This window comes from Eucalyptus grandis, chromosome 3 (genome assembly GCF_016545825.1).
Source record: "Eucalyptus grandis isolate ANBG69807.140 chromosome 3, ASM1654582v1, whole genome shotgun sequence".
NCBI classification, from domain to species: Eukaryota; Viridiplantae; Streptophyta; class Magnoliopsida; order Myrtales; family Myrtaceae; genus Eucalyptus; species Eucalyptus grandis.
The window spans coordinates 68,324,865-68,343,485 of record NC_052614.1 but is presented as its reverse complement, the minus strand read 5'-3'; the positions used below and the strand labels follow the sequence as shown (position 1 = coordinate 68,343,485).

General features: G+C 38.1%; 2 protein-coding genes across 3 annotated transcripts; both read right to left on the bottom strand.

Moving 5' to 3' along the window:
- Nucleotides 1-780: 780 nt before the first annotated feature.
- LOC120292076 (putative disease resistance protein At4g11170) lies at nt 781-1,918 on the bottom strand. Its single transcript, XM_039309952.1, has 2 exons — nt 1,173-1,918; nt 781-1,029 (listed from the first exon to the last, which is right to left on the bottom strand). Exons 1-2 carry the CDS (start codon nt 1,704-1,706, stop codon nt 781-783), a joined length of 783 nt encoding a protein of 260 aa, XP_039165886.1. The 5' UTR covers nt 1,707-1,918.
- A 188-nt stretch (nt 1,919-2,106) lies between these two features.
- LOC120286237 (disease resistance protein RUN1-like) lies at nt 2,107-4,351 on the bottom strand. 2 transcript variants are annotated; one of them, XM_039308684.1, is made up of 5 exons: nt 4,073-4,351; nt 3,749-3,812; nt 3,001-3,536; nt 2,705-2,753; nt 2,107-2,209 (listed from the first exon to the last, which is right to left on the bottom strand). In XM_039308684.1, the coding sequence occupies exons 1-5, from the start codon at nt 4,282-4,284 to the stop codon at nt 2,174-2,176; spliced, it is 897 nt and encodes a 298-aa protein (XP_039164618.1). In that variant the 5' UTR covers nt 4,285-4,351; the 3' UTR covers nt 2,107-2,173. The 2 variants fall into 2 exon arrangements, with proteins under 2 accessions (XP_039164618.1, XP_039164616.1); XM_039308682.1 differs by having other exon boundaries at nt 2,188-2,753.
- Nucleotides 4,352-18,621: the final 14,270 nt, after the last annotated feature.

Below are 18,621 nucleotides of genomic sequence, written 5' to 3'. Positions count from 1 at the left end.
TAATTGGAGACATTTGGAGGCACTAAAAATCTCAAGTTTCTCCAAGTAACCCATTGAGACAGGAATTTCTTGTATGGAAGTCCGTCAATAAGGAGCTCCTTAAGAGCTTCCATGTGACCCAGTTCAATTGGCAACATATTGAGTTCATCACAGAACCTCAAATTTAAGGTAGTCAAGCGTTTTAAATGACGGATGGAAGGATCTAACTTCATTAGTCGAGAACATCGTTCGAAAATCAATATCTCTAAGTCTGGGAAAGAGGACAGGTCAGGGCTTATCAATAGGTCAGCACAACCAGTAAAATTCAAGACTTTCAACTGTGGCATCTGCAAAAATAGCACAGAAACATTAATTCTTACACTGAACAAATCTTTAGAAGGAAATAAAGTCAAGGTTCTGTTTGTTTTGAAAAAAAAAAAACAAATTCTGAAAATATGTTTTCAATCTTATAATCCTAGCATAATTTAGAAAGATTTCTGATGGAAAATGTTTTCATAGTCAAAGAAGATGCTTATTTAGATTCTGAAGAATGACTTACCATCTTGACAACCAGAAAATCATTCCCCTTAATTCACTCAATCTAAGATTCCACCACCACCATCATCCACACACCCTCTTATTGTTGTTGGCAGGCAACTGATTATTTCTTTAAGTATTTCAAGGGTAACATTCAGTTCTGTACATGCCATATGCCAAAAAATGTCATGTCTTAAATCAGCCTTCATGACTGGTGAAAACTTATTCATCAGGGAACAGTTTAATGAAATAAACAAGCTTAATCTACCTTGATTTTCTCCAACCTCCCCAGTCTTCAGTGACTTTGCTCCATGAAAGATCAAGAATGACTAATTTCTCCACATGAAAATTAGTAGCTGCAAAATCTCTAGTGCATCCTCGCCATTGGAGCCACTTTAAATTTGGAAAAACATCAGCAAAATCACCAACTACTTTTGCACAATCCAAGATAAGAAACCTTATGTTTGGCATGCTCTTAAAATCTCTTGCATCAAAGTTGAGGTGGTCTGTCCCCTATAATGGAAAAAGTATTAAGTGGAGAAAAATGAGAGAGCTAAATAAGTCAACATTAAAGAGAAAGAACAATTTCTCAACACTCCAAGGCTCGAGAACAGGGTAAGGCACGCATTCCACCATAGAATTACACAAGACACTACCTCCATCTTCTTTGTTCTCCAGGCCAAATCCAAATTGCATAACCTGCCTCGCGTTCCTGGATATAGACCTTCCTCTTTTCGTATGATTTGTTGGCCAAACTCCCTTAACAGCCTGTGCATCACTAATTCATTATCATTTCCAATTTTTACCAGAGACATGGCATGGAGCGCATCAACTCCATCTGAGGGGGCGATATTGAGATCATGCCACATAAATGAAGCAATTTGACAATCCACATCGGCAGGGAGGCATGCAATATCAAGAAGTATCTCTCCTTGCTCTTTGGTCAATTCTTTATAACTAGCCATCAAAATCATTTCAATATGCGGGCCAGATTGCAAAATTAGCTCCTTAAGTGCAGTCCATTCTTCTACTACTTTTCTGGACAAGAGTGAACCAATTACTTCAACAAGTAATGGGATCCCATTCACAGAGTTGATTATACCTATTGCAATTTCATCAAAATCTGGAATTGGAAGATTTTTCCGCAGTGCATGCTTTCTGAAAAGCTCAAGAGCTTGATCATTATTCATCACGTTGATACCATACGCATTAGCTAACCCTTGAGATATGAACTCTGGAAGAACAGATTTGACACTAGTGGTGACAATTATCCTAGATCCATCACCAAACCAATCAAGCTTCTCTCAAACAATTTTGTGGAGATGCGACTGTACCTCCACAGCATCAAGAACGATTAGAACTTTCATATTCCGTAATATTCCTTTAAAAAATCAACTCCTTTCGCAAGTTGATCAACCTCGTATTCTCTGTTTAGGATATCACACATCAACTTGCTTTGTAAAAGCTGAAAACCTCAAGTTGTTTCACTGTTGTCTCAATATCTGCAAGGAAACTACAACTGTCGAACTGAGAGGAAATTTGCTCATAAATGACCTTGGCAAGTCGTCTTGCCAACCCCACCACCCCCCAGATTCCAACTATTCGTACATCACTGACTTCTAAATCAAGTAAGTCCATCATGTCCTCAACTTGTTTGTCAATTCCCTCTTTTTGCTTCATCTTTCTTTGGGAACTTCGACGCAAGAAAATAAACTGTAAACAAGAAAGCTGCTGCAGGAAATGAAAAAGTGTAAAAATTGAATTTAATTTTCCTTTTATTTCTTGCTGCACTTCAGAAACAACACAGAAAACCCACCAGTCAAATCCTAGTAAATGATCCACCTATGTTGATACAACACTTCAACCATACAACAAGTTAGGATATAGAATTAATGGGAATGTAATCAACCTTCAGATAATTATACTCCATTTGCAATGTTATCCCTATCTCTCTAGAGATACAAAAATCATCAAAAATCATGACTGATTACTTCCATAACTGGACTTCTAAGGTAAAGTTGTTTGCCATGCCATGCATACTCCTGTATATAAGACTTGTGTGAATAGTCTTACATCCCATAAAGTGAACACTCCACTAAGGAAATATATTCAAGCAGTTTCTGTTATCGACTACTGATAATTAGAAATGGGAGTCAAATATGAGTTTATTCACATGCACATGGTTTACCTTCAGCTTGACCACAATTCCTGTGACTTCTCTGACTATGTGAGACGTACTGCAACAGAAGTAAGCCGTTTCAGTTAGAAGAGAAAGGGCGCGAGTTTAACATTTGGGCTGATACTATCTGACAAAGCATTAAACACTCCTATTGCACTGCAGATCAACTAATTAAAATTTCTCTCTACTTAAAGCTCAACATCAAAAACAAAGTAATCAGTTTGTTCTATTGAAGTTTAGCATTGCTATTCTAGAAAATAATCATGAGTTGCAAACCCTCCTGTAATGACATCTGGCCCTTTTACCTGCTAGATCTTGTGTCCCATCCACGTAATGAACCAACCTTTTTGAGAGCATGTCTCCATGCTCGTACTTCCTCGAACATATATATCTCCTCATGTTGCAATAGGGCATTGCCGTACTGAGAGGTTATAAGCCAAACATCCCGACGTTCCACGTCGTAGAATATGGGGATGATCGTTTTCCCATCATCTGACTTTTCATTGTTCTCCACCGTTGCGGCAAGCTCCCGGAGACACCGCGCACTGTAAGCATAGCTCCTGGAGAAGATGGGGATGTAGATCCTGGCTCTGTTGATTGCTCTCAGCAGCTCCTGACCAATTTCTTCACCGGGTGGAAGCTCTTCGTTGTCTTTGAAGAAGCAGATTCCAGCATCAGACAAGCTATGGCAAAGGAATTCAACAAATACAGAGCTAGTGTCGGCTCCTCTGAAACTCAAGTACACATCAGCGTAGTTGGTACCCAAGGCCATGTCTCTGCCCTTTTCTGTTGCATCTATTGAGTCTTTCCCTTTCTTCATTGCAATATTATCCCAATCTCTCTAGAGATACAAAAACCATTAAAAAATCATGACTGATTCCTTCCATCACCAGATTTGTTTCACATGACATGAATCTCCTATATATAGGACTAGTGGGAATAGTCTTACATCTCATACATAAGGTGAACATTCTATCAGGGAAATATATCCAAGCGATTCCCATGATCAACTACTGATAATTGGAAATGAGAGCTATGCTAGAGAGTACTCACATGTACATGGTTTACCTTCAGCTTGACCACCATTTCTGTGACTTCTCTGACTATGTGAGACGGCCTGCCACGGAAGTAAGCCATTTCAGTTAGAAAAGAAAGGGCGCAAGTTTAACATTTGGGCTGATACTATACGTGATAAAGCAATAACCACTCCTATTGAATTGCGGAGCAACTACTTGAAGTTTATTTCTAAGTTTATTTCTACCGAAAGTGCAACATCATAAACGAAGAAATCAGTTTGTTCTATTGGAGTTTAGCATTGCTATTCTAGAAAACGATTTATATGTTTCAAACCTCTGTAACAAAGTCCGGGCCTTCTACCTTCCGGATCCCCTGACCCATCCACGCAATGATGCAACCTCTGCAAGAGCATATTCCCACGCTTCTACTCTGTCGGACCCTAAATTCTCCTTGTGTATTGATAGTGCATCGCGGTACAGAGAGGTTAAAAGCCTAACATCACGTGGTTCCACGTCGTAGAATATGGGGACGATCGTTTTCCCACCGCCCGATTTCGCCTTGCTCTCCACCATTGCCGCAAGCTCCCGGAGACACAACTTGCTGGAAGCGTAATTCTTGGAGAAGATGGGGATGCAGATCTTGGCCTATCGATCGCTCTCCGGAATCTGCTGGCCAAATCCTTCACCAGGTGGGAAGACGCGGATTCCGGCATCGACCAAGCTCTGGTACAGGAAGTCGACGAATACATAGCTAGTGTCGGCTCCCATGAAACTCAGGTACACATCGGAGGCGTCGACGAATAGAGAATCCGATTGACTTTTACCCCGAAGAACAGATTGACTTTTACTCTGAAGAATAGCACCGCAGCCACCGCACCGATAAACAGGGTGACCAGCGGGCTCCGGCAACAGCTGCCTGCACCTGGGACACCGGACCAGCCGGATTTTCGGCACTGCTAATTACTAGTGGAATTCAGCCATTAGTAAGGCTATTAGTTGGAAAGTAGACATACTCTTAAATATAAGCTGAATCACTATATATCATTTTGTGACTCTATTTACTTACTAGCATCACACACATTGTCTTATGTCTATCACTATCTTGAGTAGTGATTTTTTGGTTTTCTTGCGATTATATTGTCATGCAACCTATTTAACCCCCTTTCTAGATTATATTATTAGCCCCAACAATTGGTATCAAAGCTCAATTGCTTGGTCATTGAAGTGTTTTACTTTTGAGCACAAAGATCTGTTTAGATAGCTAACCTTGGTAGCTTCTTTGCTTCCCGATTCTCTTGCACCTAGCAAGCCTCCATACTTTGATAGAACCAACCATGATTAATGGAAGTAGTGCATGCAAAATTACATTGAAGCGCTAACCCACAGATGTGGGAAGTCACTGAGAATGAAATTGTTGATCCAGTTAGGCCAACTACTCTACCTACTCAATCTCAACAATAGGAAGGTGAAAACCAACCCCCCATTGTCCGCCGCTGAGCAGCTAAAGGAAATTCAAAGAAGACTAGTTCTTGCTAAAGCAAAGGCTTTGCTTTATTGTTCTCTTTCTTTATAGCGAAAGAAATATGGGATTGGCTACTAGTAAGGAACTAATCGTGTTCAAGAAACAAAGATGAATATTCTTCTCGGGAACTACGAGATATTCAAGATGAAATCCGACAAGACTGTCAGCCCAAATGTTTATTAGGTTTATTGAAATCACGAATGGTCTTGCCAACCAAGGAAGAACGCTCACTGATACTTAAAAAGGTGAACAAGCTCCTAAGATCATTGCCCAAGGAGTGGAGTCAAGTGAAGACTTCTGTTCAAGGCCAAGCATCTCAATACAGATTCTGATAGATAAAGATAAGGAAGTCAATTTGCATTAAATGCTGATGACACTGATGCAAGTGATAACTCCATAACCAATGATGATGATAATGAAGACATGGCGCTCTTCACTAGAAAATTCCAGCAAATGATGAGACAAGGAAGCAAATAGACAAACAGGATACTCAGACGATAAGAAACCTTTCAAGATAAAGGATGACGTCAAAGAAAAAGAAGTGGTTTGCTACGAATGCCGGAAGTCTGGACATCTAAAACCCGATTATCCTCCCCAGAAGAAAAGGAAAAGAAAGCCAGGTGTGTATTCAAAGTTAAAACTTAGAGTGATACGGATTGTGTAAGCAGCAATGAAGATGGTGATCAAGCCAACATTTGTCTCATGGCCGACACTGAAATTGACAAAGAAATTGAGATAGATTCTCCTGAACTTACTTACAAAGAAAGGCAAAATTTCTTGAAAGAAATTTTTTAAAGGCACAGAAAAGTTGTGGAAAGGACTTCTAATTTGAAGAAAGAAGTTTCAATACTTTCTTCTGAAAACCTTTCTCAAAGAGTAGCTCTTGAAAAATTAAGAGACAAATCGATTGCTCTTATGAAGGAACATCAACTCTCTTAAGATGAGAACTACTCTCTGAAATAAGAGATTACGAAAATCACTAAAAAGTTTTCTCTTGGGTCAAAAACACTTGAGTACATTCTTTCTATTCGAATTCCTTACTACAACAAATTTGGTTTGGGTTGTGAAGAAGATGAAGAAGAAAAGAATCCTTCTCCAAAAACAAAAGAAATGCTTAAAAAAGAACCACCTCTTCTTGCCTATAAGATTCATTTTACTGGAAATTTCGTTAGACCTTCTGGTGGAAAGTTTTACGACTGTTCCATTTGCAATAAAGATGGCCATTCCAAATATAAATGTCCAAAAGAGTGAAGAAAGCCAAAAAGGATCAACTGAAAATTCCCTTCTACTAACAACACACAACTTAAAATGACATGAGTACCAAAGAAATGAATTTCTTATCTGTTGTAAGTAAAGAAGTCCACCAGCAAATAGTATCTAGATAGTAGATGTTCACGTCACATAATAGGCAATGCTAACAAATTCCTATCCTTAACTAAAATCGATAGTGGAACTACTTCCTTTTGAGGAAAAGACAAATGAAAGATAGTTGGCGCAAGTAATATCAAACTTGGAGAACTAATTATTAAAGATGTAGCATTAGTCGATGGACTTAGGCACAACTTGATAAGCATTAGTTAACTTTGTGAAAAATGATATAAAATCAGCTTTGAGAATGACCGATGCATTGGTAAAGGCAAAAACCCTTCACAGGCATTTACTGGTAAGAGATATGGCAATAACTATTTACTTGATATCAACTGTGATACTACCTGTTGCTTACTTTCTATCAAAGAAAAGCAAGAGCTTCTACATTGGAAGCTAGGTCACATTAGTTTGAAGTAAATTTTCAAACTAGCTGGAAATGACCTACTATGTGGTCTTCCAAAAACGACGTATGAGAAGAATGAGACATGCAATGCATGGTCATTAGGTAAGCAAGTGAGAAGTACATTCAAATCATAAACACTATTTCTACTAAGTGAGTACCGTAGCTATTTCACATGCATCTCTTTGGACCTATAAGAAGTACAAATCTTGAAGGAAGTAGATATTGTTAAATTACTGTGGATGATTACTCAAGATTCAACTTGGTAATGTTCCTATCTCACAAAGACGAAGCATTCAAATATTTTGTGAAAATTGCACGAACAACATAGAACAAGAAAGGATATAGCATTGCAAGTATTAGGACTGATGATGGCAGTGAATTTGAAAACAAGAGCTTTGCTTATTGCAGTGAAGAAAATGGGATTGAACACAACTTTCAATTCCATACACTCTCCAGCAACATGGTGCAGTGGAAAGAAAGAAAAAAACTAGACAGGATAGACCAAAACAATGATCATTTAAAGTGGCACTCCAGCTTAATTCTGAACGAAGCAGTTGCAACATCCTACTACATAATCAATAGAGTATTTCTGTGACCCTCGTTGGAGAAAACACCCTATGAATTGTTCAAAGGGAGAAAATCCAACATATTGTATTCTCATCTTTGGTTGCAAAGGGAGAAAACCCAGCAAATCTTATTCTCATCTTTGGTTACAAATGTTACATATTGAAGAATTTAAATGGCAATATTGGTAAATTTGATTCAAGATCAAATCAAGGTATATTTTTGGCTGACTAGCAAAGTGCACCGAGTTTTTAATAAGATTTCGTAGAAAGCAAAAAACTCTATCAATGCCAGGTTCAACAATAATTTGATGGGATTTCAAAATGGAAATAATGGACCAGCACCATTGCAAATTACCAACATTACTCAAAATCAGCAATTTGAACTTCAAGCAGAAGTCAAGGTTGAATCCTAAAGACAGGAAGTTCAAAACTAATCATCCAAAAGAACAAATCATCAGTGATGCCGACGAAGGTGTAAGAATGAGATCATCTTTTAAAGAACTCATGAACTCACTAGCATTAATATCAGAAGTTGAGCCAAAAGAAATTGATGAGGCCATCAAGGATGAGAACTGGATAATGATGAATACGAATTGGGTATTTAGAAACAAGATGGATGACAAAGGCAATGTTATGGAAACAAAGCCAAACTTGTTTAAAAGGGATATTCTCAAGAAGAATAGATTGACTATGATGAGACCTATGCACCGGTAGCAAGGTTAGAAGGTATTCATTTATTGCTTGTTTATGTTTGCTATCATGATTTCAAGTTAAATCAAATGGACGTGAAAAGTGCATTTTGAAATGGACATATTGGAGAAAAGTCTTTGTAGAGCAACCTTTAGGATTTGAAGATTCATAGAAAGGAAATCATGTGTATCAACTGAAGAAAGGAATTTACGAACTAAAGCAAGCACCAAGAGCTTGGTATAAAATGTAGCGCCTTTTTAGAAAAATGAGTTTGAAAATGAAAGATGATACTATTTTATTCACCAAGAGGAATGGTAATGATATCATATGCTTATTTAAATTTATGTTTATGATACCATTTTTCATTAAACTAACCATGATATGTACAAGGAATTCGCAAGCATTATGAAGAGCAAATTTGAAATGAGTTTGATGGGGAACTGAAGTTCTTCCTTGGACTTCAAGTCAAGTAATTGAAGGAAAGAACGTTCATATTTAAGAAAAATATGTAAAGGAATATGTGAAGAAATTTGGGATGGAAGCAATAAAAAGGTAGATACTCATATGGCATCCTCAGTGAAACTGAACAAGGATGAAACAAGTTTGTTGATGTCAAACTTCACATAAACTAGATAGGTTCATTTCTTTATCTAAGTGCATCAAGATGGATTCATTGCTTTATATGACTGGAAGGAAGAAAGTTTACCTCAAAGCTATTTTGTTAGCATCTAAAAGCTTATGCCTACACCTCTTTTGTCTACTTCTTTGTCACCTACTTCAACTATATGTACCTCAGTTTAACTATCAAGTCTTGGTTTGCATGTACATACCTAATTTAATGTAAAATAAATGGTTTTGTTCAACATCTTCTGGTTTTTCTTTAAATCTCTCTCTTTCTAGCCCCTAAGCAACCCCAACCTAGAAAAAAAAAAATTAGACTTCTGCCTATCCCGAGAAATGGGGTATTTTGGGGGAGGGGGCTTTAGGAGGACTTCCCGATGTCCATTTGGGACGTGCGACTGGTTAGCAAGATCTTTAAGTGTACTTTTGTTGGGAAAATCACCAATGTGGTGACTGTTGGAAGATCTCCTATGTTGTTTTGACAATGACAAAGGCAATCAAAGGCTAATTATTTGTGTGTTGGTTGAATATTACCAGGTGATATATGCACAAGCTACAATGCAAATGATGTCATAAACAACACCAGGAGATCTTATATAAGAAGTGCTTTCCCATTGTCAAGATTGCTTCGTCAATATATTGAGCATCGAAATGTCTTCAAGCTATAAGGATCTTTAGACAAGAAGAACATTTGGAAGGACCTTAATTGAGGGTAAACAAGCCAAGAAAAATAGAGATGTTCATGATGGCTTGGAGGTACAAAAATTGGGTGAACTGTTGAATGAACCCGGTAATGGTGAACAAGCCTAGAATAAAGATGTTTAGTAAAACTTGAAAGGAACATGAAAATGAATAGCTTGGTAGAGTTAAAATTGCCAGCATACTTGGAAGGACAAAAAAGATCAACATCATTATCGGGTATAGTAGATTATTGGCAAAGAGCAGCTACCTTAGATGGGATGAAAGAATGTGATGACATTAATGACCTATGTGAATTCAGTGAAGACTAAGTACAAAAATGAAGATCTCAACATGGAGGACAACATATCAAAGATGACGAGATATTCAAGATGACTTAGAGGTACTATGGTCAATCTTTCATCAAAGTTACATCTTTGGCAATTGAAATACTCAAAAGAATCATTAAATGATTGATTGTAAGTCATTTCACATGATTTGTCAGTGGACAACATCAGCAGACTAATAAAAATCTCCACGTCCTGATTAGGGGTAAAGGATCTTGTTGATATTTAGTGTTGAAAAGTGCCAGTCACTTGATCAACAGATTGAAACTTTAGAGAAGAACAAAATAACCATTACAAATGCTTGGAATCCGAAAAAAGATCACCAAAATTGATTAGAAGTAGATATGGCATTAATGAGCAAGTCTGACAAAAAGTACATAGGCACTGTTTAGGAAACTACCACTATCAAAGAGATGTTGTTGATGTCAGAGAGTTGTTCTAATGATTTGTTGCAATGTCGTATTCCTGGCAATATGAACCAATGGCTACTTGAGGATTTCAATGTGCAACGATCGTATGAGGATGGATGACTATATATTGTCCAAGAGAAGTAATTAGGTTGGGTGGGAACGTACAGAATAGGTCATGTGTTTTGAGTCTTCTTCTTTGCTTTATTTATATTAATTTGTTGCGTATTCCTAATGTCAATGTTTGTGTCATGCTAATATTTGTAATTAGTGACGAGCAAGTGTACAAGAGTGACAGTAGTACCTAAGCCTTGATAGTGCGCTTTATTTGAAAAGCAATACTTGCTGATTGTGAATCATCTTGAAGTTTACTAATGGATTCCAACTATGTTGTAACTGCCAGTGTTAAGAGTGGATGTAGGATTGAGGATAAAGCCGAACCACTATATATTTGCATGCAATTTCTTCTATCTCTTCACTTTTGACGTTACATGTTTGTAATCATCATAATATGTTAAAAAGCAGCACAAGCACCCAATTTCTACAATATATTTATGCTGATGTTTATATTTAAATTTGGGATAAAAGCCACCAAAAACTCTAAATTTTACCCACTGTGACACATTTACCCCAAACTTTTTTTGTGACACAAAAAGCCCTAAATTTGTAAAGTGTGACACATTTATCTAAACATTATTTTTTGTGATACCAAAAATTCCAAAACAAATTTCAGTGACACCAAAAAAATCCTAAATTTATATTTGTGTGACATATTTACTCTAAAAGGTTGGTGTTATAGAGAAAAAGTTGGGGGGTTTTTTGTGTCACAAAAAAAAAAGTGTGAGATAAATATGCCGTAGAGATAAAAATTTGGGGTTTTTGGTGTCACAGAAAAAAGGTCTAGGGATAAATGTGTCACAATGAGTAAAGTCTAGGATTTTTGGTAATTTAGGGTAAATGTGTCAGTCCGGGTAAAGTTTAAAGTTTTTCTTGTGGCCTTTCCCCTTAAATTTGTTATATTCCGCAAATCTTTTTCATAGTTCTTCAACAATATATTCACCCATTAGGTTGTATTGTTAGCCCCAACAACTTTCACTCTGCAGTAATGTTTTGGCTAGTTTCAGCTGGAAGGTTATAAAAATTTTGTTTTCTCTCAATGGGCTGGTCTCGAATATTTTGGGTTAAAGTTGCTATTTTGGTATGGTTTGTCCTTGCTTCACTCTCTACACTAGGCCACAGTTTTCCCACACTCTGCTCTCTAACTATCACCTTCAAGCTCCCAAGGTTTTTTTTTGAAAGAATGGCCTCCAAAAACCCAATACTCACGCCCACGACCCTCTAAATTCAGTCCAATTACTGCTCTTTTTTGTCCAGCAGGTTTTCCTCTTTGTCCATTGAGTTTTCTATTGAACTTGTCATTTCAATCAACCTTGGATGGTCACCAACCCAAGCTGCAGCACTCAGTCACCGCCTCCTTCCCACATTTCAGCTTGATTGCAACTGCAATTGCGGCAAAGTAGGGCAAAGCAGCCTCCAGTAGAAGCAACTGGTCTTTGGACTCCAATTCCAGTTCATTACTTATTCTTTTTTTGTCCAACCTGGACTACATAGCGAGCGGTTCTAAGGGTGTAATGATGTGAAGAAAATGCAAGTTAGAGGACTGAAAGTGGGAATGCGCAATTTGGGTCTGTTGCGCATAAAAAGTGAGTACCGCTCGTCGTTCGTCTTATTAGGCTACAATTTTTATGGGAGTTAGTCAACATGATGATGTAACTTGTGTAAACCTTTGAGACCAAAAAAATATCAAGAAGTCCCTTTCAAATCCCATACATCACCGGTGTTCGCCCATGGGCTTGGACTTAGAGCATAAGCCATATATCATTGGAAAATTCGCTAGAAGATGCTCGTTGCGACACCTATTATGCAATTTTCCGAGTCCGTTTGCACCTTCAGAAGGTTAGGAAAAGATGAGTCAAAGTTGCCTGGGAGAAGATTGAGTCCAAATGTGGATTGGGGCGTTCAAGGCTCTCCGAGATTGTTATTGGCCAAAACTTCAGCTGTTGGGCCCGAGGCCGCAGTACTTCAATGTCCCAGGCTTAAAAATGCAAAAGAAACACAATGGGGAAAAAAGAAAAAAAGGACGCAGAATGATGTAACACTACGTTTTCGATTAAGGGTCGAATTGAATAATTTGATCACTAAACTTCACGAGATGTATAGATGACCCACACAAAAGGAACCCTAGTTATTAATGAACTGTCATGCTTATTGTATATACTTGCATAAGGGAGACGGCGAGAGTAAGGAATGCATGGTCATGTAAACTGACTTTTTTTTCTTCTTTTTTTCACATGATTCAACTTCCGCCGCTTCAGGCAAACTTAATTTCTAAATGATTTTCTTTGAAAGACGTACGATGAATTCGTTGGCAAAATTCAGTTATCAACATTATACATATAAGATTTTAGCTCAAATGAGGATATAATAATCTACATCATCAAATCAAACAAATTAAACATATAAAAAATTAAAAGGATTACTATATTCGAAATTGAGTTGATTATCTTATATAAATAATTCATGTGTAACGTTTTTTATAGTTCAAACATACCAAATTGCAAGCTAGATTCGTAAATTCTATGAAGTTGAATTGATAGAAAGACAAATTTGGATTTATTCATATAGTTTAGGAAATATATTGAACATTTACAAAAAAATTAGGGACTAAATTGAACAAATTAAAGTTCTTGGATGACATTGCATAATGAGTTAAAGTAAAAAAAAAACTTTATTGAATAAATTAAAAGTTCATGGATGATATTGCACATTAGATCAAAGTTCATTTATCATTTATATCATTTTCCCCACTTTTTACACTCAATTATCCTATTCGATTCAAGGGCCAAATTTGGATGTCTTCAATTGCATTCAAACTTAAGGAATTGCCAAAATCCGGTGAGCAGTGTGTCTAGGAAAATGCTCAGAGCATCTGAACCTTCTAATGGACTCCAGTTATGTTTTCTGCGAAGGATCACAGGTGATTCGGAATTCTTTTTACATCATTCCACAGACAGATATTGGTATCTTGAAACATAAATAGCATAACTTGGTAGGCTTGCATAACTACTTTTATGAGCATTTCCCTCCTGCTCACAATCATAACTTTTCTAGGGTATAACCAAGTCAAGTCACATTGTTCGAGCTTGAGCTTGACTGGACTGACATATTTGATGATCGAAACTCGACTCGATTTGATTACAATCGACATGAAATGAATGAGCTCAGCTCAAAAAAGCTTGAGTAACATTTGTTTATTATGCAATTTTGATGATGTCAATGTCTATTTTTAACTAGTAATCAACTTTTATAACAGAAACTCGATTAGTTCCTGAAACCATCAAGTTGTGCTCACAATCTGAGAATTGGCAAGCTTGCTTGAGTTTGATTCAACAAGAACTTCGAGCAGACGATCAACAGAGAACGCCATGCATCTGGGTTCTATTCCTTATCACTTGGCCAAATGTAGTTTCTTGGATAACACGCATTGTAGACCTTAACTAGCTCTGCAGTCTGATATTCCATCTTCTTTTTGTCATATATCCTCTTTCTTGCCTTCTTTCTTGGACTCTTCTTTTCAGAGGTCTCCCTCCTCCTTTCCCGGTTCGATAGCCGGTCCAACCATCAATATCTCCAGATGCCCTTACTTCAAGTACTTCACCCCTTCAACAGGACCAACACATCCAATAGCTGTTAGTTTCTTATCCTTCATGCTGTAATTAGATTGAGCTAACTGATCAATTAGAAGCGTAAGGGAGTCTTCCGTTCATATGTCACTAGGTTTGCGCCTACGAAACATTTGTTTGGGCCAGACATGGTAGTACTAGACATGATTATGCTTCCAACTCATAATAGCAAATCTTCAGCCCGAGAGACAAAGTCCAAAATTAAGACATGTTGCGTATTCATTGTCCAAACAGACGAGTCCAGTCAGATGCACATCATGCAAACAGGTCTGAGTTTATTTCAGGAAGTAGAGTGACTGCATAAAAAGTTGAGTCACGTCGAGTTGAACTCGACGAGTTCGACTTCGAACCAGAGATCATCCGGTCTATAAAGCTTGCTTCGCTTCGCTTTGACGTGAAGTGTATTAATAGCTATCTTGCTCAAGGAGAGAGAGATGACCTTCGATCTGTTTGAACTAAGAGCGGGCACGGTAATGAAGTCAAATGGGCTCCTCTAGAAGAGACGATTGTCACAAAATACACGATGGCCATGGGAATTGAGTTACCAAAATGGTGGAAGGGAGAAAACCGTGGAAATGCACGAGAATTTCAGTTATCGTCAAAGAAAACCTAAGGAGCATATATATGAAAAACATGGAGGAGAAGAGACGCTTGAGTTATGCCAAAACTCTGCCAACTTTGCTATGTAGCATTTTCCTACTGAAGCAAATGTATTTCAATTTCAGTGTTACTTTAGGGTTGAGATTGTCAATCATGTGCATTGTAATATAACAATATAGTAGTGCTCATTTTGATGTTCTCGTTTGAGAATCAACGCTTTTGTGACATTCAAGTTATTTGAAGGTAATTTCCCTTTCAATGTTTATACTTTAATTTCAATTTTCATTGCTCTAGTTACGATTCCTTGAATTTCAATATTTACGACTTCAATTTTCAAGCACTTTGATTTCCTTATCCACGTAGCATTTTCTGCATTATATTTTGATTTGAAGAGCTAGCACGCCCTTTACACATACATTCACACCCAATCCATTTTCGAAGAACCTTTTCTTGTTGTAGTTTGATCACTTTGTTCTGGAGTTGGAACCGGGGAACAAACTTCGTATGTTTTCCCAGAGCGAGATGCATACATACAAATCACCAAGTGGGTGAACTCTTGGCACATGAGTAAAGGTTACTCATACGCTATATCACATCACACTATCATGTCGTGTATTCATACATAAAAGTACTTTCTCATTAACAGTCTAAAAGGGATTGATTGAAGCAAGATGACATATTTTTTCCTCCTTATAACTTGTCCAGCTTCTCCAGTGGACTCCAGTTTTGCCTTCTGCGGAGGACCAACGGTACTTAGCAATATTCTTTTCAATCATTCCACACACAGATATTGGTATTTGGGAAACTAACATATACCATAACTAAGGATGGTATTTGCGAAGGAGAGTTTTGTTTTGCCATTTGAGCTTTTGGGGGTGTCGTTCTGGAAGTGGTGTAGGCTAGGGCAATGGAGGACGAGGACGCGCCGTTTCGCTCCAAAAACGACACGCGGGTTTGGGCCTTTTTGGGTTTTGAGACGAGGTTTCATTTTAAGCTGGACTTCAAGCAGATCTTTCTTTTTCTTTTTCGGATTGGATAGCAAATTGGTTCTTCTGTTGTTAAAAAAAGCTGCGCGCGCTTTTCTTTTTCATATAAAATTAAACTAAATGCTAAGAACAGGCAACTAGTGTCATCAATTATTGATTTTCACGCCTGTGGTAGAATATTAATTTACATCGAAATTACAGTCATTTTGAATGACGTCGTCATTACCGTCTCATCATGGTACTAATAAAAATGTAAGATTATTCCGCACCAGTGCGCAACTAAAACAGAGACACGGATGAACCAAAACAGTAACATATGAAGATCAAGGCACTGCAAGCATTCATAATTTTATTCAATCAAATTTTCATTTACTAACACAATGTGGCAAATTATATAACAAGTAATAAAAGCTCTGTTTGATTTTACACCAAATACGTTAAATATATTCAACAAAGCAACAATAACTTATGACTAATGTCCATCAAGGCCAGATAAGCCAAACCAGGATATAAAGAGGTTGGTCCCAAGTTGTTTAAGGCCGGACTTAAAACTCCAGTGTCCATGCCCCAGTCACCAGCTACTGTGCCTGAATACTTAGCTCCTGCAATTAAGTCAGCAATGCTTGAGATCAATCTATCGAGATTGGGCCCCAATCTCCGATGCCCATGCTCAAGTTTCGAACGGCTAGGCCCAAGAAAATTGGAACCTCGGTAGCAAGCTTGAGTCCCCTAAGGTCAAGGCCCAGCCTTCGAGCAAGGCTGGGTCCTCAACACTCGGGTTCAAGATCGTAGTGACTGGGCCTTAGTCCCTCGAGACTTGACCCAAGACCTTAACGCCTCATGATCAAGATATCGACAGTCATGTCCAAGTCTTCGAGACCTCAACGGCCGAGCCCAGGTAGCTTTGTTAACTCAAAGTCAACATATTCAATTATTTTAAAAGTCTAGTTAATGAATGATACTATTTAATTTTTTTTTTTTACAAATTCTATTTATAGACAGCCAAAACAATGAAATTTTTATCCATATACACATGTAATGTGAATAGTGCATGTTTCTTCAGGAGAAAAAGTTAAGTTTTCATTTCTAAGCGACAGAAAAATAATCAACAATCCATTTTCAAACTTAAGCCAAGCTTCAGAAAATATTATTATTTTCCTAGAAAATGACTTCTTTAAAAATATTTTTCGAAAAGCCAAAATCCTGCACGAGCATATAATTTCGACGAAAAAAAAAAAAAAAAACGGAGCTTATGATTAAAAGCTAAAGGCCTCCTTGCTATTGTAGAGAGCAAGTGGTTTCATGGACCAGCTTTTGAGAAGAGAGTAAGCCCTGGGCTCTTGTTCGATCCAATGCAGGTCATCTACGCTTGGTCCCGGGGATCACATGGGATCAATCATGTAAAAGCTTTCCATCTAATTCAAACTTCGGCTGCAAATTCGTAGAAATAGAAGTAAAGGAGAGAAACGTAAGGACTTGGGAGTCCAAGTAACTAATTTCTTTGCTAAGAGAGATTTGCACTCAGTAGTCATCGACAAGTATTTTGGATGAATTCCAAAGTCAAATATATCCTCAATACTCCCTATTTAGAATATCAAATTCATTCCATCAAGTGCAAGCCTCCCAATCACCCTGCTGAAATTAAAGAATACCCTAGAATCTCCATTAGCGTAAATAGCTTTTGTTAGCTTCAAGATAAGTAACAAGTCACGATAATCCCCCAAAATCAATACACAAAATCACAGCCATCTTCCACTAAGATTCTGTGAGATGAGTCATCCTCTGCGACGAAGAGTATGTTAAATTATGTCTCGAGTTTGTGTCCGCGTACGATACCCGATCCATACAAAATATTTACATGCTGAAACAAGAAAGAACGTGCGCCGAGCATTTGATGAAAAATGGCGCAGGATAGGAGCCGAAGAGATCCCGCCCATGATCTGCGCTTCGCGTTGGAAATAAATTCTTCAATCCATGGGATTCTTCTCATTTGTCAGCATGAAATCTGAAGGGGTGATCGCGCAATTCTTCTACGTCATTAAATGCATGCACATGGCCATGTGCATGCATGCTTGTAGAAGAATAAAGTTGGTCAGCACTTGTAGGCGCCGAATTCCCTCTCTCACGGTTTCTCTTTTGTGGGCTTCTCTTGTTTTTTTATTGATAAAGAAAGAGGGATGGCAGAATAAAGAAAGAGAGATGGCAGAAGCTATTCTCCTTCGCATGGTCACACGCGCACACATCTCATTAATTGCTTGGAGGCGCATGCTTTGCAGATCGGGCAGAATAAAGAAAGAGAGATGGCAGAAGCTATTCTCCTTCGCATGGTCACACGCGCACACATCTCATTAATTGCTTGGAGGCGCATGCTTTGCAGATCGGCGCCATTCTGACAACTCTGGAGTACAATATTGATTTGTTTTCTTCATGCCACCGATAAAAGGAGCGAGAGCTTCAGAGGACGATGCAAGAGCGAAAAGAAAAGAGCTCGGCAGAGAGCGAGAGAAACAAGCTCCAGAGAGAGTGAGAGCTTGAGCTCAGAGAGGGTTTGTGCGGAAGTCGAGTCGAGTGAGTGAGTTGAGTTGTTAAACACCGTGGGTATCGGGTATAAAGTAGGGTTGGGAAACACTTGAGTGCATATGTGATTGTAATCCTGTAATTCTTTGATTTATAGTGGATTGATTTGCTGGCTCTCCCCGTGGACATAGGTTCCGACATTCGGACCGAACCACGTAAATTTCCGGTGTCCTTTCCTTTTATTGTTCCTCGTTTTATTTCGATCGATTTCTATAGCTCCTGACATAATTGCAAAATTATACGATCCGCTTCCGCTGCGACGCCGATTTACAACAATTGGTATCAGAGCTAAGATTTTGCAATTATGTTTGGAGCAAAAGTAGAAATTGAGAAATTTAACGGGAGGAACAACTTCGGGTTGTGGAGTGTCAAGATGAAGGTGCTATTAACAACTCAAGGATT

Bases quoted from the DNA above. Each gene is read 5' to 3' on its own strand.
- LOC120292076 (XM_039309952.1), bottom strand. From the start codon at position 1,706: ATGAATAATGATCAAGCTCTTGAGCTTTTCAGAAAGCATGCACTGCGG. The intron at 1,030-1,172 runs GTAGTGTCTTGT...TTTCCATTATAG, and splicing joins GGAGAACAAAGAAGATGGAG to GGGACAGACCACCTCAACTT.
- LOC120286237 (XM_039308682.1), bottom strand. From the start codon at position 4,284: ATGGTGGAGAGCAAGGCGAAATCGGGCGGTGGGAAAACGATCGTCCCC. The intron at 3,813-4,072 runs GTAGAAGGCCCG...CTTCCGTGGCAG, and splicing joins TGGGTCAGGGGATCCGGAAG to GCCGTCTCACATAGTCAGAG. The intron at 3,537-3,748 runs GTGAGTACTCTC...TTGTATCTCTAG, and splicing joins TGAAGGTAAACCATGTACAT to AGAGATTGGGATAATATTGC.